The 20,714-nt window shown below is 54.7% G+C and overlaps 9 protein-coding genes across 9 annotated transcripts; 4 read left to right on the forward strand and 5 right to left on the reverse strand.

Annotated features, from left to right (window-relative positions):
• Nucleotides 1-725: 725 nt before the first annotated feature.
• On the reverse strand, nt 726-3,689 carry N656DRAFT_775549 (P-loop containing nucleoside triphosphate hydrolase protein). The gene is made up of 2 exons (XM_064814460.1): nt 1,189-3,689; nt 726-1,106 (listed from the first exon to the last, which is right to left on the reverse strand). Exons 1-2 carry the CDS (start codon nt 3,376-3,378, stop codon nt 990-992), a joined length of 2,307 nt encoding a protein of 768 aa, XP_064673192.1. The 5' UTR covers nt 3,379-3,689; the 3' UTR covers nt 726-989.
• A 734-nt stretch (nt 3,690-4,423) lies between these two features.
• On the forward strand, nt 4,424-7,466 carry N656DRAFT_389464 (methyltransferase-like protein). The gene is made up of 4 exons (XM_064809487.1): nt 4,424-4,709; nt 4,772-5,387; nt 5,514-6,952; nt 7,014-7,466. The coding sequence occupies exons 1-4, from the start codon at nt 4,575-4,577 to the stop codon at nt 7,191-7,193; spliced, it is 2,370 nt and encodes a 789-aa protein (XP_064673193.1). The 5' UTR covers nt 4,424-4,574; the 3' UTR covers nt 7,194-7,466.
• N656DRAFT_775550 (small nuclear ribonucleoprotein SmF) lies at nt 7,074-8,003 on the reverse strand. The gene is made up of 3 exons (XM_064814461.1): nt 7,832-8,003; nt 7,653-7,744; nt 7,074-7,589 (listed from the first exon to the last, which is right to left on the reverse strand). The coding sequence occupies exons 1-3, from the start codon at nt 7,937-7,939 to the stop codon at nt 7,514-7,516; spliced, it is 276 nt and encodes a 91-aa protein (XP_064673194.1). The 5' UTR covers nt 7,940-8,003; the 3' UTR covers nt 7,074-7,513.
• Nucleotides 8,004-8,786: 783 nt separating this feature from the next.
• On the reverse strand, nt 8,787-10,424 carry N656DRAFT_815834 (uncharacterized protein; the record flags this gene model as incomplete). The annotated part of the gene is made up of 3 exons (XM_064818392.1): nt 8,787-9,783; nt 9,848-10,079; nt 10,159-10,424. The coding sequence occupies 3 exons, from the start codon at nt 10,422-10,424 to the stop codon at nt 9,223-9,225; spliced, it is 1,059 nt and encodes a 352-aa protein (XP_064673195.1). The 3' UTR covers nt 8,787-9,222.
• A 2,968-nt stretch (nt 10,425-13,392) lies between these two features.
• On the reverse strand, nt 13,393-14,973 carry N656DRAFT_702609 (MFS general substrate transporter; the record flags this gene model as incomplete). The annotated part of the gene is made up of 3 exons (XM_064811035.1): nt 13,393-14,577; nt 14,647-14,661; nt 14,722-14,973. 3 exons carry the CDS (start codon nt 14,971-14,973, stop codon nt 13,393-13,395), a joined length of 1,452 nt encoding a protein of 483 aa, XP_064673196.1.
• Nucleotides 14,974-16,119: 1,146 nt separating this feature from the next.
• Nucleotides 16,120-16,981, reverse strand: N656DRAFT_389645 (uncharacterized protein). Its single transcript, XM_064809489.1, has 3 exons — nt 16,809-16,981; nt 16,480-16,596; nt 16,120-16,411 (listed from the first exon to the last, which is right to left on the reverse strand). The coding sequence occupies exons 1-3, from the start codon at nt 16,835-16,837 to the stop codon at nt 16,213-16,215; spliced, it is 345 nt and encodes a 114-aa protein (XP_064673197.1). The 5' UTR covers nt 16,838-16,981; the 3' UTR covers nt 16,120-16,212.
• Nucleotides 16,926-17,426, forward strand: N656DRAFT_389636 (uncharacterized protein). Its single transcript, XM_064809488.1, has one exon. The coding sequence runs from the start codon at nt 17,126-17,128 to the stop codon at nt 17,375-17,377; it is 252 nt and encodes an 83-aa protein (XP_064673198.1). The 5' UTR covers nt 16,926-17,125; the 3' UTR covers nt 17,378-17,426.
• Nucleotides 17,427-18,062: 636 nt separating this feature from the next.
• N656DRAFT_390003 (uncharacterized protein) lies at nt 18,063-19,330 on the forward strand. The gene has a single exon (XM_064809491.1). It carries the CDS (start codon nt 18,338-18,340, stop codon nt 19,064-19,066), a length of 729 nt encoding a protein of 242 aa, XP_064673199.1. The 5' UTR covers nt 18,063-18,337; the 3' UTR covers nt 19,067-19,330.
• Nucleotides 19,053-20,411, forward strand: N656DRAFT_389980 (uncharacterized protein). The gene is made up of 2 exons (XM_064809490.1): nt 19,053-19,267; nt 19,329-20,411. The coding sequence occupies exons 1-2, from the start codon at nt 19,141-19,143 to the stop codon at nt 20,315-20,317; spliced, it is 1,116 nt and encodes a 371-aa protein (XP_064673200.1). The 5' UTR covers nt 19,053-19,140; the 3' UTR covers nt 20,318-20,411.
• The last annotated feature ends 303 nt before the right edge of the window (nt 20,412-20,714 follow it).

Consider the following 20,714-nt stretch of genomic DNA (forward strand, 5'->3'; position numbering starts at 1 on the left):
ATCGGACGACCGCAGGCGCTCGGCCCGAGCCGCCATGGCTTGTCAGGGCCCAGGCTCTCCCACATCTGCGGCACTATGGCCGGACACTGTAGTCTTCCAATGGGCTTCTTTCCGGTGTGCACTGTGTGATCCTCGCAGTATCACAAACGACAAGCGTACGTTAGTGTGAATGCCGTGACCGGCCACGCAATATGCCTGGTAGCCCTAGCATATTCTAAGCAAATAAGTAGGTATGTGTTGTTGTTATGGTTGACGCGCGTGTTCCCGGTTTCGTATTTCGTACCGGACTGTAGGGTTTGGGATAACTACGGATAGGGCCTCCTTAATAACCGATATCTGTTGGGCGACAGCTGAATGCGATTATGGGAATATATACGTATGTATATACAGTGCCAGTGGCCCTCATATGGCAGGAAAGGGGAAACGGACGCGAGATTCAGTAGTCGAGACCGAACTTGCATACCTTTGTCTCCCTCGATCCTAGCGCTCGGTTGGCCACATCATCCCAAGATGTGATGACTCGGACATGGAGAGACAGCAAATCGGAAGACCCCAGAATTGAGGCTAGCCAGCCACCGGCAAGCCACAGAAGTATAAGCGGGGATGTCTTCCCTTGAACCCTTGGCCCCTTGCCATGTGGGCGGCGGGATTGCCGCAGGACGGGACCTGGACGGGTAGACTTGTGTGTAACACATCCTGAATCTTCAAGATCACGGAGAGGTCTTCAAGGGTTTCGTTTGAAATCGGGTGATGTAGTGGCAGTCTTCCACTTCCCGGTACCGGAGCACGCATCACATCACCATCTCACAGCCCAGAATGGAAGCTGGCCCCGAGCGCCAAGGCAAGTTCTCCTCAGTCTAGCAACACTTCTAAACAAATACAAGGCTGCCATTTGGGCAAACAAACACACCAGATAGTCTCTTCATATCTATTGGCGCCGGTCCGTTTCCACCTCGCATTCTGCAAGTTGGAACAGGCAGGGCAAAGCCTCAACGACCGCCCTTCATGGCCTGTCGCCGACGGACCTTTTCGGTGACACGCGTCAGCGCCGACTTAATTTCGCCCTTCTCAAACGTGTCGAGATCATAGTAGATGGGTGCGATTTCCTGATTGGCGTGTTAGCGTCTCACAAGGTATTACGAGGCTGTGGATGAAGAAGGGAGGGGAAAAAAGGAGAGGAGAACTCACCAGGAGCCATTCTGGCCTGATATTCGTTACAGTCCTCACATACTGCTTCGTGGTAAGCACAAATTCGTTGTAGACGACCCAGTCGTACGGGCTCGTGACGACGGTGCTGGGGTGTATCATGACGAGCTGGTCGTCCTTGACCGTTTTGTACACCTTGCTGTTGCTACTCTCACGCATGGCGACCTGCATGAAGAAACCCGCCAGCAGCGCCCGCCGTATGTTGGTGTAATACTCCTTGTTCTGGAACGGTGTGCTGATCAGCTCAATCTCGTGCGTCTCCATGATGCGCTTGAGCTGAGCGCGCACATTGTCGGCGCTCGACAGGTGCCGGTAAGAGAGAAAATGCTCGTGGCACCACTTCTTCATGTCCTCGCCGTTCTGCTCGGCACCCTTGTATGCGTGATAGGCGTTCAGCAGCGTCAGGTGATCGCCATCTGGATGGGCAAACTGTTGCTTCATCTCGTCGGCCCGCTTGCGCGCGTTATTGGGGCGCACCCATATTTGTGGGACCGACAGCAGAGAGGTGATGGAGAGGATCTCGTTAGAGCAGTAGAATTCCGGTGATGATATGAGCATGACGGCGAGCGCAGGGTCGAGCGGGAACTGGGATGCCAGGTCGCCCAGCCGCGTCAGCTCGCCGTCATCGTCCAGGCAAGCGAGATAGTTTAGCTCCTCCAAAGCGCGCATCATGGTTTCGGGTGCCGGAGGGTCCATAAAATCGAAATGCACCAAATCTTGGACGCCGAGTTTTTTGAGCTCCAGGATCGTGTTGGACAGATTGGACCTCAAGATTTCTGGGTAGGTCTGCTCGATGAGTTCTTTCTTGAAGGCCTTTTCCGTGTACAGCCGGAAGCATTTGCCGGGCCGCGTACGACCGGCACGACCGGCACGCTGTTGGGCAGACGCTTTGGAGATGGGAGACACAAGCAGCGACTCTACCCTGGTGCGAGGGTTGTAGATTTTTTGCTTGCTGAAGCCGGGATCCACGACGTAGACAATACCGTCGATCGTCAAACTGGTCTCGGCAATGTTCGTCGCGACGATGCATTTCCGGCCGGGTCGGCCTCCCTTGCGGAATGGCTCCGGGGCTTTGTCGAAAATACGCTGTTGCTGATGGGGAGGCAGAGTACCGTAGAGGGGGTAGACCGACATGGGCCCAGCATCGGATTCCCGAATCATCTCGTCGACCTCGAGGCTGATCCGACGACATGCATCCTCAATCTCTTCCTCGCCCGTCAGGAAGAGCAAGATATCACCCTCAGGCTCGCTTGCATGGATCTGCAATACTGTTCTGACCGCGGCTTCAACGTAGTCTCGCTCCGGCTCGGGGGTATAGAAGATCTCGACCGGGTGCGTCCGGCCGGGCACCGCGAGCAGCGGCGCGTTGAAGAAGTAGCTCTGGAACTTTTGGGCGTCGAGAGTAGCAGACATAACGATGATCTTCAGGTCTTTCCTCCGCGTGGAGATCTCCTTAAGCAGGGCCATAAGAATGTCGGTGGCTAGGGTGCGCTCGTGGGCTTCATCGAGAATGATACAGCCGTACCGAGTCATGTCGTGGTCGTGCATCGCCTCGCGCAGGAGCTGACCATCCGTCATGTACTTAAGAAGCGTCTTGGAGCTTGTCTTGTTCTCGAACCGGATGCTGTAACCGACCTCCTCGCCCAGTTCGACGTCGAGCTCGTTCGCGACACGCTGGGCAACCGACATGGCCGCCACTCTCCTGGGCTGCGTGCAAGCAATGAGCTTGCCGGTCAGGTGTGGCAGCTCGTCATAGAGGACGTACTGCGGGATCTGGGTCGTTTTGCCGGAACCCGTCTCACCGACGAAGACGAGGATCTGATTCTGGTGATATTGATCGAGGAACTCCTGCCGCTGCTTATGCACGGGCAAATCACGCCGCGTCTTGAGGATTTTGAAGTACTGTTGCGAATGAGGACGACCCGTCCACGGGTTGGTGTCGGAATCCTCTGCCTTGACGGCCTGCAATGCCGTTGTTTTGTGTCGCTCTAGCTCGTCTAGCGGTGACTTGAAGCCATTATGGGCGCCCTCGTCGAGGTGCGCGAGGTAAGGGTTGTACTTGTCGCCGCCCATCTTGCCGTTGCTGCCGCCGTCTGTCTTGACTCTTTTCGAATCTTGGCTGCCTTCGGTCTCTGCGCTTGATCGCTTGAGGCCTTTGGACGAGTCGGCCATCGCGGCTGGAGAAAAATTTCGAGGAGACGTGCGTGGGACGATGAGTGGTGCCTGCCGGGTTTTGCTGGTGGCCGTCGTCGCCTGTCGCTTGCGGGTCGCGAGGCTGCTGCCGTTTTTTGTTTGCGACAGCGTCGAGCCTCGTTGAATGGCAGTAAAATTTAGTGGAGTGGTGGGGCTGATCCAGCGATAGGCATTTATGCGAACCGCAAGCGCTCGGTTAGAGTCGTTGGATCACAGGTTCATTCACATCGGGCTATGAGACAATGCCCTTGTGATTACCATATTTTGCACCATGCCACCGTTAATGTCACAATTGTCAAGATGAAGCCCGGAAGACGTTAGGTTCAAGATCCTTGTGAAGTCTTGTTTGTATGCTCCCCACGCGTACAGTACAATACAATACATACCTTATACACTGTATGGGCATAAATATGGATATGTGCTCTACTTGTATAATCGCTACTAACCGGGCTCGCCAGGTAACTCTGCGAGCTCTGTTAGGCCTCGGCTTCCCAATTAAGACCTTTTCTCATTGTCTAAAGCTTCCTTCATTAGTGAGAAATAACTGTCTTGGAGCCTTTCTAGCAATTATACCCTGTAAGTCGGTCTAGGATACTTCAAATCTTGCCTACGGTAAATTGTCTTCCGCTTTGACGCAACTTCAGAGCAGATGGTGAACCGAGTACGGATACCTGCATATAAGGGTTTACACCATATCAAACACTTTTCTATAACTAATTTGGCTCAGAGTCGACCAATTGCCTAACCACGGATACGTCCGTAACCGTCTCCGGAACACCCTTTTTGGCGGTCACTTGCAAATTGTGTGTCTACCCAACGTGAGCCAGGCAGGGTCCGGTTCGATGTTGGGTTTTCACAAGGCGCATAGGTAGCAATCACCGGAACCAAAACCTTTTCTTGGACCCTTATTTTCGGATTCTCTGGCTGGGAGCATGCACTCCGTTGAATATCCACCATGTGATTAGGCCGACGCTAATTTCTTCAATTCACCAACACATTTCCCAACCTGGTTGAATATCTGGTTGTGATTCTGCCCCCGTGCCGTTCCGCTTTTCATACATCGCCCCCTGCAGATCTGTTGCCATCCTTCCCACATATCTACTTCAGTATACATACATCACAAGTACTCATCAAACCTCAGTGCTCTCTCATTCTGGGGAAGCCACGTTGCCGAAATGGCCTCTGGTGGGAGACTCAACCCCGAGTCTGATAACTTCGAGAACCGCCCAACCTTCTACATTGGCCAGCATGACTCGAACCGCTTTGAGCCATTGACCGAGGAACAGTACAACCAGGTTCTTAACAGTGGAGTAAGTGGCAGCTACAGCAACCCACCTATCCTTGTTGCGCCCATGTGGCTGACCGGACATAGTTTCGCTTTGTGACGGCACCCATCACGAACGAGCACTTCTTCAAGCGGGTTGTCGATTTGCACAGGGAGTACCTCCAGGAGAGGGAGCAGTGGGCCCGAGAACATGGCATCTCAGACAGCCAGAGCACCAACCCGTCCCTGCCCGGACCGGTCGTCCCAACCCTCACCGACAAGGACACCTCGCTGGGCCCCTGCCATTATATCGGCTCCCTTGTGTGTTATTCCAGTCCTTGGATCGACCTATGCTCCGCCGATCCGCACATCTCGAGCATATCGCGCCAGGTCCTGAACCTGGAAGCTGCCTATGCAAACTTCTGCGGTGCCAGAACCATCGTTGTCCCTGGCCCCAGACAGGATGAGAGTGGCCGCGGTATCGCTCAATATGCCCGCGCAATCAAGGAGGTGATGCAGGTTGCAAGCCGGACCAATATAGTCGTCCACATGCCAATGTACAGGGAGCCAGGACTTGAGGAAAATTTGGAAACACTTTCCGACATCTTTGGCCCGGAGAAGGGACCCGAAGCGAACGCCAAGAAGGAAATTGACCTCTTCAGCGCATGGGATTCTTGGAATGCAATCAGATCCGTGTGCAACTACTCAATGAGACTACTTCTTGGTACGTCGCCCACTTCCTCGGCCCAAGGGGCCACCTCGTAACAGTCAGGGATCAGAATAGGCCGGACGCTGCTTGTTCTCCTTCACCCAACAATCTAGCCAACCCTCAATACTGACTCTCCTGTAGCACTTCGAATTCCCCGTCGGGTACCCGAGAAGAGCCTCCAGGAACGGTGGTTTGCAGAGCCGCTCCATTTCTTGACTATCGGTCAAGCAATCTTCCAGTTGAATCGAGCTGGACATCCCTCGCTCAGCAGACACCACCAGGACATGATCAACCGTTACATGCGGTTGAGGAATGTGCCATGGTTGGTTCTCTGCGATGTTGGACCCAGCCCCGAGGAGCTCGCGGCACTCTCTGACAAGCTGACCTCCGAGTTTCCAACACTCGCTGAAGCGAGCCAAGCTCTTGGAGATAGCCGAAGGCCTCAGTCGCTGGCCCTGAACGCACATGTCGGGTACATGAGGTATCTGGAGCGCCAGCAGCCTCCGTTCTCAGCAATGGAGTCACCGGCGCTCACGAGCTTCCAGGACTGGCTTCAGCCACCGTTGCAACCGTTGGCGGACAATCTCGAATCGGCAACCTACGAAGTGTTCGAGGGTGACCCAGTGAAATACGATCAATATGAAAAGGCCATCACGGAAGCCATGACAGAATGGAGGGAATTAAAGAAGCCGACTTCGTCGGCGACGCCCGAAAATCCTTCAAATCCGGAGCTGATTGTCACAGTGGCCGGCGCCGGACGGGGGCCCCTGGTAACACGGGTTCTACGTGCCGCTGAGCGCACAGGGACACCTATCCAGCTATGGGCGGTCGAGAAAAACCAAGACGCCTACGTCTACCTTTTGAGGAAAAACCAGACCGAATGGGCCAACCAAGTGACTGTCGTCAAGACGGATATGCGGGGGTGGGAGGGCCCACGGCTCAGGGGCAGAGAAGATATCATCGCCAAGGTGGACATCTTGGTCACCGAATTGCTGGGCTCATTTGGCGACAACGAACTTTCGCCCGAGTGCCTTGACGGCATTCAGCACCACATTGCCCGACCCCATGGCATATCCATTCCTCACTCGTATACCGCCCATCTCAGCCCCATATCTACGCCCCGTCTCTTTGCCGACATCAGCTCGAGGGTGGTTGGCGACCCGAACGCATTTGAGACCCCTTGGGTGGTCCGCCTATTCGCTATTGATTATGTCTCCCAAAACGTACCTGGTCATCCCCGGTTCCAGCAGGCCTGGGAGTTTGTTCACCCTGTCGAAATCAACCGCGCCGACGACTTTGCCGCGAAGCACGGCAAGGCTGTCAGGTATGCCACGGCGGGCGTAGGTAGTATGTCAGGCTCGAGCGGCACTAACGAACACAATGCACGGCATTGCCACTTGACGTTTGTCTGCCCGACGCGAGGCGTCATCCATGGCCTGGCGGGATTCTTTGAATCTGTTCTGTATTCCTCACAGACCGGCGCGGGGAAGGAACCGGTAGAGATCAGCATCTTACCAAATCAGATCGATCGAAAGAGCAAGGACATGATTTCATGGTTCCCCATCTTCTTCCCGCTCAAGGTAAGTTTTTTACTACAGACCCCAGCTCTAAAGGGCTACTTCAGACACTAAGACGCACTAGAAACCGCTATACTTCCCCCAGGACACTGAGCTCGAGGTCAGCATGTGGCGGCAAACGGACGACACGAGGGTGTGGTATGAGTGGTTGGTTGAGGTGTATGCATGGGTTGAACCTAACACGCGGATTAAGGTTGGCGCGTCAGAGCTTCACAGCAGTCGCAAAGTCGCATGTCTGATGTAGGGCCCAGATGAAGGGCTGGCTTATTATGGCGAGCCTAATGTGAAACTCATCATCCATCCGGGTTCATAGAGGGCACGACGTCCAGAACCCCTCTCAGTGACATGGCCATGATCGTATGCCAGTTTCGCCCGGCGTCACCTCTTCTCAGTCTGTTCATCAGAGCATGGTGCCCATTCATGCCATGCCACGCATATCATCCAACCACTCTGCTTCGTGACGATTGGGACATGTCTCGCCTTTCCGATGGTAGCTTCCACCTCAGGCAAACCCTTTCGTTCTAGCCACATTTTGCTGATTCTTCCCCTTTAATGGCCATGAGATTACCCTTCCATCTTAGTATCCCTATCGCCCTCCCCTTCCTCTTTCGCAGCCCTCACATAAAGCACGTTATTGCACCTGCCAGAATTCAGTCAGTCCATCACACCTCCAGGAGGCCAAGCATGGAAAATGAAAACAAACCGTATTAGAACCTGGCCCAGAGCCCCCGTGAACTTGCGGTCGATAAACTCCTCCGTGTTGCTCAGCTGGATGTTCATGTAACTGTCGATGCTCTGCACACACACCCCCTCCAATGTCAGCGACCTACTCCTACTCCAAGTCCAAATCTTGCACGGGAAGAAGCAAAGAAGAAGACGCACCACCAGTCTCCCTTTATACTCGGTCTCGCCCCACTTCAGACGCACAATCACGTCCTTGTTGACCAGGTCCTGGAGGAACGGACGCGGGTTGATCGGGACGAAACTCATATTATCTCTCTCTCTCTGTCTGTCGCTTTTCCCTTGTTTGGCGGCCCCTGACGGTTGTGGCTCGTGCCTTGTCGCCGAGCACCCAGATTACCTGGGTTGTTGGGTTGGTTCTTTCGAGGAGCTGCCTCTTAGGACCGATTGTCGGGACAGGACGGGGATATGTGGCGGCGCTTCTTGATATCGATTAATGTAGCGGCAGGCTCTTTGTTGGTGTAATCGTCTTGTCGCCGTCGATTTGTGGTTCGGCTGTCTGTCGCGATGCGCGTTTGGTGGTAAATTGTCGCGGCGACGGGTGGTGACGGGGATTTTTGTCTTGGCAGAGCCGAACGCAGCATGGAATTAACAGGTGAGAACAGCTGCAGTTGTAACGTTACGGTACGTAACGCCAATGTAGGTAGGTAAGTATGTAATAATATCGTATAGCTTCATCGACCCCGGATATCAGGCTTTCATACGGAGGTTGGGGCCAGAGTTTTCGACAAATTGCTTCTGCCAAGACTGCCAAGGCCACCAGTACAGTATGGTTTGCACACATCAGCTCAGGCCACCTACAACTAGCCACTGAATCCACTAAAGTGAAACCCACTTACAGGGCCAATGACAGGGTCACTCCAGTGCCCGCTCACGTGGGATCTGCGAGGGAGCGCTATTCCCAAAGAAAATACAGTGCGTCTCCCATCCCTTTTTTGCTTCTCACACGTTTACATGCATGGCACCAGCTCCAGCTGTCGAAAACTTTTGGCCCCAACCTTCGTACTCAGGACCGTCTAACACTATATATACACTTCTTAACTTGAAGACATCAAGTTCGAATACTCATCCTTCTTCCTAATTCGCTTGCCCCTAACGTGAGCAGGAGCAGAAAGAAGCCAGAAAAAGATGCAACCGAACATATTTCCTGATCCAAGGTCGGTGTAGTAGCCATCATTTGGCTATCCCTTTCTTCGGGTGCATGCCAGCAGATATGCGATAAATGCAGCAAACAGCAAAGGTATCAGAAGACGAAAGCAAATCCAATCCACAGCGCACTGCAAAACGCCGCCACCATTTGAGCCATCCAAGTGGCCCATGCTTGCATGCCGTTCCCCAGGAGTCGCTGAAATGAAATAAAATGACTGTGTTGGGAACACCGTAACCGCCTTCCCGGTCCCCCTGAACTGATTGCCCCGGCCCGACCTGGCCCGGAGCAGGCAAGTTGAAATTCCCCATAAGTGTCGGCCACGCCGGCAGCGGCCTTCCTAAAACCCTGCCGCATAAAAAAACCTTAAGTAGCCAGCATCCGCCTATATCCAAGGCATCGGCGTGGCCGCTCCTCGAGCCTGCTTGTCCGTCCACCCGCTGCTCGCTGACTCGGGCGAAGCTGTATTCCGCAACGACGCTTGCCTAGCGGGCGACAGGGACTCAGCTTCCAGTTCGACGGGCCTGTAGCCTAGCACCCCGCTCTCCCTCTCCTCTCTCAGCGGCGACCTTGCTGAAGAAACCGATGCCGAGAGATGCTTCTTGGCAGCGATCGTCGACGGCCGTCGTGGCAGGGCTTCCTCTGAGAGCTCGTAAGGTGGGGGGACGGTGCGGTAAGAGACGGGCGTTGCCGAAAGTTCCTTGGGCGGTACCGGGGGCGGTGGCGGTAACTCTGTTTCTGCTCGCCTTCTTCTCCGCCGGCGCCTAATGAAGAAGCACATGGAGCCGATGGCCAAGAGAACTCCTACGGCAGAGCCGACAGCAATACCAACGATTGCGGGAGTGCTGAGACCGCTAGGCGAGGGAGACGTTTCCTGTGGGATGGAAAGCTGTGTGGGGATGGGTACTGTGGGTGAAGTAGGTTGGGCGAGGCCGGAGACACCGCCCTTTCATCTGAGTTAATAGGCAGGCCTCTCCTACGAGGATAACCAGACACGCAACTGCACTTACAGGATCATCGGTTCGCGGTGCTGGCGTCGGATCACCTGATCTGAAGTGGATGCGGACGGCGTAGGCTGTGATTCCGCCTGCTGTTTCGGATGTCGTCGTTGTGCTGCCGGCCGTGCCATCGGTAACGACCACCACATCGGGCAGTGCAACCTCGGCGGCTATCCATGTAGTTGTGCATCCTAGTACAATCTGCGGAGAGCCTCCTTGTGAAGTTGCCGTGGGCACTGGGCAACTGTAATTCAGATCGCTGCGTGACGCCAGACGTTAATGCTTCTATCCTCCCTCCAGCTGGACTCGGAAACCTGACATACGTCGGGCAACATGCAACCGCCGTCTCCGTCTCCGTGCTCACCGACGCAAGACTCGAGCAGGCGACCGTGTGTCCATGCGGGCAGACGCCGGGCGAGTAGTAATTCGCCGGCTCGGGATCATAACCGCTGGGAAAGCAGTCGGAGCCTGAGGTGAAAAGAGGTCCTTGAACATAACTGGACTCGCTTTCGGAAAAGACCTGGTACAATTGTGTTGTGCAACTCGACGGGGCTTGAAATGTGGTTGTCAGAGGACCGACGACCGTCATGATTGAGCCGGCCTGCGCATTGGTCCTTCGTCGTCGTCAGACCATCAAGACCGGACCGCAGCTGACCGGAAGGTGATAATGGTATTGTCCAAGGTCCGCGAAAGAGGGGTGGTTTTGGGAGAAGAAAGGTTCTGGAACAACGAGACGCTGGCACAGGGTCGCAATATCTGCAAGGAGTGAGGTAGCTGGGCACCACCAGGGGGCTCTAGCTAGGAAGAGATCATACGCCGCATTTGTGCAGTTTCCTCACCAGGGGAGTAACTCACTCCTCAATTGGGGTCCGCGGGCGGCGCGAATCTTTCTCGAAACCTCGGCGCAGCGTGCGTGACGTTAGACTCTGGAGCAAGCAAAAAATCTCATCTGCAAAGCCAGGAAATGCTCAATACGCTTGCTCGAGATAGAGTTATGTCGAGCGGTGTCCCTCGCCCGATCCTGGCTGCCGCTTCTCCCACTGAAATGCCAGAGCGGCAATCGCACCAATGATGATGCGGAGAGATCTGCGTGGGGGACTGAGAAAGGCTACGCTACGTACGGAGTACGAAGTTACGTAGGTAGCTGACTTCTCTTCAGCAGATCATCAGCCATTCCGATTTCTTGGGACAGAGCCACTTGGAATGCACGATGGGTATGGTATCATGAGCTGCCCATCTTGAGCATACTGACTTCAGACCCAGCGGTCCGTCTTCGGCGGTCAAACTGAGGGTTCCAAGCTCAAGGCAGCTTAGTACGTTGGATTGTTGAAGAAGAAAAGGTTCTCGCGAAATTCAGGGCGTTACAACTGTGGCATGAGGAGAGGCCAGGGGCCCGGAAGGACATATGGACAATAGGTATTGTACAGTACAAGTACACGCGTACAACTTAGAGGACTCCGTACTGTATGTACGGACGTACCTCTGTACTGTACATACATACACCTGTAATGTAGGGCTTCGCCTCCCTGCTTACTTCAGGGCTGAAAACTGACAACCCGGCCTAATCGTCTTATGTGTGTACTCTACCTGCATACACAGAACTCGCATATCGCACCGTGACGGTACTTAGCGGCACAACCCCATTTCCCTCAACCGAAAGTTTGCGGTTGACGGGGCAAGCGGCTATGGTCAGCTTCTCGACGGCTTCCTTTAAGTAAGCGGTTGGAAAATGGCAGCGGCTTGAAAATCGTCAGGCGTTTGGTAAGAGCAGCTGCCTGGGAAGTTCAAGCCGGAGGGAGGCAGGTGCAAGCCGTTCTCATACTCTTGTAAGCGGTCTGCTAGATTAGCGGCTTCCTAACGAGACACCTCAGCCAGGCAGCTACTGCTCAAGTCAACTAAAAGTTTGCGGTTGGAAAATCGCTAAGCCGTATACCCACGGCCTATGGAAATGGGCTGCAACCCCTAAGTAGCCTACGTGTATCGTGGTGACAGTGACTGGTTCGTTGAAGAAGCCGTGCGGGGCCATCGCGGTTCCTCAGATACGTCCTGTTGAGTGGGGCGCCAACTGTTCTTTGGCGAACTGGTGCGCCTGGATGTCGCTCTTGGTTGAAACCGGCTTCGGTTGCTATGATTTTTACACGTAGGTTGAGCATTTTTTCTTCAAACTCGGATTTCCCTTTGCAAGACCGGGACTGTTGTCTTGAACGTGTACAATACAACAAATACCACATTCGGACGTTGGGATGGATAGGAACTTGGGAGATTACCGTTCTCAAACGTTATCGCTCTACGGAGGTAATTGGACAAGCACCACGTGCCAAACCGGGTATTTCGATTAAATGTATAAGTTACCTATTCAGATAATGGACACCCAAATAACGTACATAGTACGGATAGTTGCATGACTAGATATTTAGTGTACTGTACGAAGTATGGGCCTTGATCAGAACCAGGTTTCCACTTTCAGCGACTAGCACCAGATTCCAGATCCTGCTTCCACTCACCCGAAAGCAGGCTGCATCAACTACCGTACCCGACTTCTCAGCTCTAGGAGTCTAGGTAGGCGCGGGGGCTATTACTACCAGTCTACCTCGCTTACCTACACCTACCTGGTATTGCCCGCAGCCAGTCCAACCTTGGAACCCGTCTTTTTCGGCGGGCGATGCCGTACAACATGCAGTCATTGCAGTGTATTGTCGTGAAGGATAAGGCGGATGAATATCAGCAGCGAACTCCAGCCTTGTGAGGTTTCTGACCTTCTACAAGGACCCAAAACAGGGAATCACGTCAATGAGCATGAATACAGCTTAAATGTCGCGAGCGCACGAGGAGGAAGCTCGGGCGAAGGAGAAACTACGAGTGCTGTCGACAATTAACTGTGAAATCACTGGGCAGGGGAGAAAGAGGCGTGCTGGAGCAGCTGTATACATACCTATTCCGCGGTCTTGTGTTCCTTTGCTACCTTACCTAACATAGCCCCTGAGTCTCCGCAACACCAGCAGCAGCAGTCTGGCTAAGCCAGCATCTCCGTGGCACAAGACCATTCGGCGTACTCTCGGCTATTTTGTGCCAGAAGCCATTTACTACCCATTGACTCGTTAGCCTTGTCCCTATCCGCCAAAGAAATAGTATTCACCGTCAAACAGACGGCCGAGGACCCAAACTGTCCGGGCCAGCTCAAGGTAAATACATACTTTGCCTCATAGCCCGGAATGCTTCTTCCCCGCTAACCGTTTACAGCTCGCAAGCTCTGATAGGGAACACCAGGTGGAAGAGGAGCCACGGCGACCTCTATCGTATGGGCAGGCTTTCCCCTCATGCCGAATAATCCCATTCCCATGAAGCCATCAGTACATGGCAAGAGCACGGAGACATCTGTGTGCCTTTGAGAGTTGGGTTGATGCCCTCACTTGGGCGAGCTAATCACGGCCTGCCAGTCATGGAAATGTAGGTAGCCCCCAATGCCCGGTTTTTATACTCAATATCCAGATAGTAGGCAAATCGACCAAACAGTGACCTGTCCACTAGCAACCATCCTATGGGCTGAATTTTCACCATTACCCAAGCTTCCTCCCCGTTGCCTTGGATCTGAGCCACCCAACACTATTCCGGAAACCATCTCCAACCTTCTCGCCGCTATCCCTTGCATTCTCCAGCCCTCCCATCCTCAGCCCGCCGGGCAACAGCCACCACATCAACAAGATGAACACCAATATGGCCAGACATACCGGCTGCAACACCTCGACGCCCTTGCTCTGCGCAATCGCTCCCACAGCAAACGGAAACAACGCGGCACCACCACCCCCGAACGCCGCGGCAAACCCAATAGCTGAGACGTGATAATCGCTCGGCAGCAGTTTCGTGGCAGCCACAATGGCGGCGGGGAACAACGGGCCGAGGAAGAAGCCCAGAAATGTCACAAAGACAGCCGATGCCGCGAAGTTGGGCACCAACCAGTATAACAGCTGCAGGGCAATCGAGAGCAAGAGGTAGACGGTGATGGCGAGCTTCTCGCCGATGCGGCCCGTCACGAAGCCGAGCGCGACGCGGCCGACGGTCAGGCCCAGCCAGAAGAAGGTGACGGTCAAGCCGGCGATGAAGGGCTCGGCGCCTCGCACGCGCAGCATAAAGGTCACGATCCACCCGCCCAGCGACACCTCGGCGCCGACGTAGCCAAGCAGGAACAGGGCCACCAGCCAGACGATGGGCGAGCGGAGCACGGTGCGGGTGGTGGTGCGCTTGCCGCCGTTGGCCGCGCGGTGCTGGGCGCGGTGGACGCTCGCCGTGGCGCGCCAAAACGCCGTCGTCAGCAGCAGCAGGGCCAGCCCGTCCAGGCCGATCATGACGTAGTAGAAGGTGTACCACGGCAGGCCGGCGCGTGTGACCATGGCCGTGGCGATCAGCGGGCCGATGGTGGCGCCCAGCCCGTAGGCGCCGTGCAGGAAACCGAGCAGCTCGTTGGCCCGCTGCATGTTGCCGATCCAGGCGTTCCAGGCGCTGTCCTCGATGCCGTTGCCGAAGCCCGTGAAGAGGAGCACCACGGGAAGCGCCGGGTATGGCGGGTGGAAGACGAGCGGGATGATGCCGACCAGGCGGGAGACGGGGCCGAGAACGGCTACGCCGACCTGGCCGAAGTGGTGGTGAATGAGATTGTTGAGGATCGCGGCGAGCAGATAGCCCACGAAGGGCGAGAGGAAGACAAGTGAGACGACGGTGTAGCTGATGGTGTAGTAGGTTTCGATCTGAGTCGAGGCATGTTAGTCTCTTGCCTGCCTTTCCTTTCACATGAATCGATGGTTCTGAGAGCGTACATATGGGAGGAGAGCCTGTTGACGAATGTTAGCAGACGAGGCGGTTGAGTCTTTCCAGTATTCGGGCTAACATACCCCGACCGCGCCGTCGGTCATGCCCATCAGAATGAAGGCGTAGATGGAGGAAAAGAATCGATATATGTTCACGGCTGATTCGTTCCATCGTTGCTGCGCTTGGGTCTCTGCCGGAGGCGTCCCCGTATCATCATCGGTAGCATCCCCAGAAATCGCCATCTTTTCAGGGTCTTCCAAGCGGCCGCTGGGGGCTTTATCCGTTGGGCTGCCGTACCCGCCATCAGGCACCCCTTGGGTAATGTCGGCCGCCATCCTGGACTGAACAACGACGTTGCGACTAGATTTGGCAAAAGAGGGCGTAATAGGCTACCTGGACTGGAATCAAGAAGCAGTCAATTGCAGGAGAGAATGCTCTTATAGACTAGAGCAGCCTTCTCCGGTATGCGTCTGTCACAATGTCGCCTTCTGAATTCGAGTCCCTGGAATACCGATCCCACATCCGCTCAGCATGCATCTGCTGGAAGGATCTCACTTCCAAAACAACATCTCACACCGCAAGTAGCCGAACTAGGCATGTCCGCAAGGCGCCCCTTCGTGTGAAGAGAACAGCAAAAATCCGAAGAATATGCGAACACGACGTTGGGGTAACGGCGGGGATAGTACCTAATCAAAACTCAAACAGCACCCACACGCAACTTGGCATCATGGGCCGTTTCCTTCATGTAACCGCCCAACCCCGTTCGCCGGGGCTGGTGGGTCGTTGTTCCGGGGGCGACGCTAGGCTGCCGAGAACGGGAGCTCCGCTAGGAGCGGGCTCAGATCTACGACATAATCTAGATCCGCTAGGGCCCCCGAAGTTTAGCCATCATCGGGCCGCCACTGCATCTTCCTGACGAAAGTTCTGTCCATCATGGGTCCATAACACTTTCCGTCCCGCGGCCACATGACCTCTTTCGTTTTCGTGGTGGTCGGTGTTTGAGAGACGACGAGATCGGAGTCATCGGACCCGACATGAAGCCGTATGGCATCCGGCGTTGAGCCGAAAATTCCCTTTCTGTCTCAACGCTATGCGGCCAATTTTCAGAGCATGGCCGCAACTTCAAGAATTGGTACCAGCCCTTGCCTGCGGTATGGCCCGAGTTGCTGCTGCATTGTGAAAGTCCAGACAAGCGTCTGCATCTCGAGACCTTGTTGAATTTGACATCTGTCTAGTCTGGAATTGGAAACTCCGCTCCTGGTCCACTCATATCTGCCGGTGTTGCCCAAGACTCTCTGTGAGTCTTCTCCTTTTCTTCCACTCACCATAACATCTAGACATAGCATTCCAACTGCCGTTCCATTCATTCCATGCAAGATTTTCAGCATATGAACGAGAAGCCTTCATTAGTTACATCGTCTAGGTATCCCTCTTATAATCTTATTGCCTATACAGTACCTGGCACGAATACATCCATCCCCTACCGCTCCCTCGGGACCTTGGGCCTTTCTCCGACCCTATCCTGTTCCAGTCGTGGGGATTGGGAGTCAAACTCAACGACTACGCAAGTCACGCTATCTATTCTCAACGAAGGGCTGCATAATCTCTTCAATCTTTTCATCCATCCTTTCTGGGCTGGCCAACGGGTCTAGGGGGCGATAAGGCACCTCTGCGAGGATGTTCCCATCGCGAACCGGTTCGGCCTGGAAGGATTCTAGCCGGGCATCGCGGGCATCTTGCTCTTCCTTTGCCTCGTGGTGGGAACATGACGAGCTGCCTTGTCAGCGACCAGACCGGATCTACTTTGGACCATATCCCAGGATCCCCAAGTATCAACTCACTGGCAGCTTTGTGGCATGATAGTTCTTGGACTTGGCAAGATGTCACGATGCCGGGAGAGTGTAAAGGGCCTCAACTCTGTTAGGGAGCTTGAGCGTCTGGTAGATTGTTCGGGAGAGCTTGATCGCAGGCTGGAGCTCAGCTCTGACTGTTATTTTTGCAAGGGAACTAGAAAACAGGGATTCTTGGTCTCCAGTGAGCTCGACGAGCAAGACTACTTGACAGGCTTTATAGAAGCTGCGATATAGCAATAGACCACACTGGTCAGGGCTTTGCTGCACAACATCCAGCCCATACAGTAGGCACCGGAGACGGGCGAGGCTGCACGCACAGATTCGACAGGCATTTCAACGACAACATTGGCGGCGTTAGCAACGAAGTCGGCGATGTTCATCCGGGCTTTCGTGCCGCGTCCCAGCTGCTGTTTGAAGGCTGAAATGTGGTTGAGCTACCGGGTCATATGACCTTCACATAGCTAACATCCTTGTAGCCCGGCCAGGTGCGACACCCCATGAGCTTACACACCATCTTTGCCCCATGTCCAGACTTATAGAGCCTCTCATATCTGTAGTGGGAGGAGCGCCGGGAACTATCCACTGGGATCATTGACTCCGGTCTTCGGATGGCTGGCGGGAACAAAAGCATCCAATGCGGTTGTGTTTACTCCGTCATATAGCCGCAGGTTGTGGCCACCAACGTGGCTTACACAGCAGGGGAAGCCACGCCTACAAAAAGACAGCGTCGAAAGCCGGCGAGAGCATAGCGGAATTCATCTGCTCCGTGCTCGGATCTGAGCGGAATCAAGGCCGCATCGGGCGACTGCCTGTCCGTATTAGGAAGATCCAAGGTAGATGGAGGGTGAAGCCTCATCACCCATTTAGGATTACAGCAAATGTCTGATCACATCTAGATGACTACAGCCTCAGCGCCAAGATATCAGTGTTTGCGATGACGACCAGTTCGGCAGCCCGGATATACATCAGCCGTGATGGCATACCGTCAGGAACCAGTACCCAGCCGAAGACCGGCCCGGTCTCTGGCGTATTTCTCGGCTGTCAAGGCAGAAACAGGATCAACAATAACGGCACCATCCACAAAGCGTGCGTCTCGGGAGGGATAGTCTCCCGTCCGTGTTGAATACGTCGTATCAGGCATTGATTAAATAGAGTTGTTGTCGTCAGAGCTTCTTGCCTTCCCATGGCAGTGCCAGTTCTATATATGATTGCTACTCTGCAAGGTGACCCAACTGCTCGCTGGGCCTTGCACTTCTTTCGGGGAGGAACTTGTGCTTTCCACCCTATCGTTCCCTAGACTCTGGGCACCAATCGGGGGACGGGGATGAACTTATCCATATTGCTTTGGCTGAATCGGGCAATATGGTATTGCACGCCTTGCAGCACCTGGAGTCCAGGTCCTGGACTGCAGTCGCGCACCACTGGGAGGTGGCTTCTACGCCTAAGTATCTGATTCAGTCTTGTGAATGGCTCTCTCTCTTTGGTTTCCTCTTTCTACCTAAGCCACACTGCTGATTTGACCGTGTTATCGAGACTCACCCCGGCCCTGGACCGTTCTCGTCGATTTGGATTGCGATGTTCTCACGTCAAATGGTACCTTAGCCACATGTCGGAACGGACTAATGCCCGCGAATGCCTACCCCCTAGGGCGTCGCGAGGAAACCTGACTATGTCGTGTTCAGCGAGAAGCCTGGACGGCGGGTTGCGGACTATCAAATCGGTATGCTGCCATGTCTTGCAGCGTGTCAGGGGTTAGCGTTGACGGGGCCTCCGAGTTCGAGCACTGAGCAATTGCCCGAGACCTGAATGGCCAGCCAGCCCAGTGCAAAATGGAAGTGCATCAGGTATGGACGACATTGAGCGCCTTCCCTCAATAACGGCGAGGCGTACCTTCCAAGGTTGCGTTCTAGCTGGTCTGGCGCAGCTGCAATTTGTGACCCGCGGCAGGCACAGCAAGGCATGGCAGTTACCTTATGGCCAGGGGACCTTCCTCTTCTTGACGACGAGGAGGATGATGGCCGACGTCCACGGCAAGACTGACCGGTGCAAAACACAGCAGGCACGCTCTCTGAGGTCTGGCACATTAAAAATCCCACCTGGAGGAACTGGACCGACTTCCCGCTCCCGTCGACTCTATTTTTCAAGCTGGATTCGAGCTTCATCTGATTATCATTCCACCCGCATCATTTCAAATCCTGCATTGCTACCAATATTGACCCTGTCTGACAACGACCATGGCTGCTCTCGCCGCCATTCTCGCCCTTCCGCTGGTCTCAGCCAGCTTAGCACCACCCCAACAAAAAGTCCATGTGTGGTCGTCGGCATCGTAGGTCATGCACGGCGAACACACACCTCAAACATCCTCGACGCCAGCCACTCTCACTCAGCGTGGGGCCCAACAGATGTACGCACTTGGAGGCGTGTTCCGCAACCGATATTTCGCGCAACCAGGTTGCCGGGGGGGTGCTGTGAACCGCTGCTACAGCTTTGCACCCATCGAGGGTATCAAGCCCAACGACGTCAACAGTTCTCAGTTCACAGTCCTGGCTCCCACGGAGAACTACACCGTTGCTAGCGCTGAGTGGTTCTTGAAAGGCCTCTATTCACACTCAGCAGGAGCATTCTACGGCTGCTCAGAGTCAAGTGATAATGCAACGAACGGCCCCCAGGCGGGCTCTGAGATCCAGGGTCCTGGCATGCAGGGTGTCGGGAACCAGGCCTCGGCATACCCTCCAATCACGACTGTTCCTTTGGGGCAAGACCCGCGCGGCATCATGTGCGTATGCCTTTCGTGGAGATGAATTGCATGATGTTTAGGACTAACAGCGATCCTAGAGTCCAAGGTTCTGCCTTCTGCGCCGCGTCTGGCGACTCGGTTTGGGTCGACCCTGGGTTCACGGGGTATGCCAGCGACACTCAACAATTCTACCAGGACCTCTGGTGGGACGGCGTGTTCCATGATGCATATACCCTCGAGCAAGCCAACTTCTCCAATGCTTACGGCCTATACGAGGCTGCCGAGTACTACTGGGACTACCAGAACGACACAAAGCTTCTCATAACCTCGGACGACCTCTGCCAACTGCGTCAGCTCGCCGTGGAGGAGCAATGGCTCAGAAACGGAGACCTTTCCGCCTCCGGGCTCACGCCGGGCGACATGATTCGCGGCATCGCCGGGAGAGCTGTGGTGTCAAGTACCGCCAACTTCTTCGTCGACAACATGATGTCCTGCGGCAAGCAGAGCAAGCTGAACCTCGTTTTCACCTCGCAGGAGCCATTCATCTCCTTTGCCGCCATCGCGAATAGCGACTATTTCACGCAAGACGGACGTGGATACACACCCAAGAAGTTCCTCCCTCAGCCCGGCTCGACAATGACGTTTGAGTTGTTCACGTACGAGTCGGATGACGGCTGCAAGATGCCGTATCCAGCTACTTGCGATCAAACCGCTGCTTCAACGACAGCTAGCTCCAACTGCACGCTCTACGTACGCTTCGTTTACCACGACGTTGCGTGCCCATTCGGTGGCGGCGTATTCAACGGCCAGGCCGGCGCCGCGTCGGGTGGAGCATCCGGCGCGGTATCCAACGGGCCGGCCGGCGGAGCCGGAGCTGCGGGCGGAATGTCCTTCGTCATGCCGTTTCAGCAATTCAGCTACGTGGCGGCGCAGGGTTCTGGCGATTTCATTCCCACTGGCTGGTGCAGCATGTGCGGGGGCGGCGCACCCTTCTGTCCAGGGGACTCTGACGCCTGGCTCATTGCGGTGGCAGCATCGGCGGCTGCGATTGCCATTGCAGTTGTCGTCATCGTCATCTTGACACTTTAAGCAGATGGCACTACCTACCTCTTTGAGTGGCTCGGGGGAGGCAACCGCCTGGTATCGGATAGAGGACCGAGTATTCATTAGTGTGTAGTCACTATTAAGTAGACAATAGACTCTTCATCATCATATCGCGCACCGTTCATGGTGATTGCCAGTCTCTTCAGCAGTGAAGCGCGTTCTCTTCGGCTTGCCTAGCTGAGTGAGACAAGCTGATGAGTGTAATAGTAAGGACACGATCCTGTCGTTTGATGTGTGGATTGGATGAGTTGATGCAAAGGGCAGCAAGGACGGAGTAAGGATGCGATAGTGTGTAAGTTACTCCGTACTCCGTACTCCGTAACGATGTCCAAATTCCAATTTAGAGGCTTCGGAATTCGCCGCTGCGAAAGAATGCAATTTA

Source organism: Canariomyces notabilis (genome assembly GCF_033297395.1).
Source record: "Canariomyces notabilis strain CBS 508.74 unplaced genomic scaffold N656scaffold_3, whole genome shotgun sequence".
NCBI lineage: Eukaryota > Fungi > Ascomycota > Sordariomycetes > Sordariales > Chaetomiaceae > Canariomyces > Canariomyces notabilis.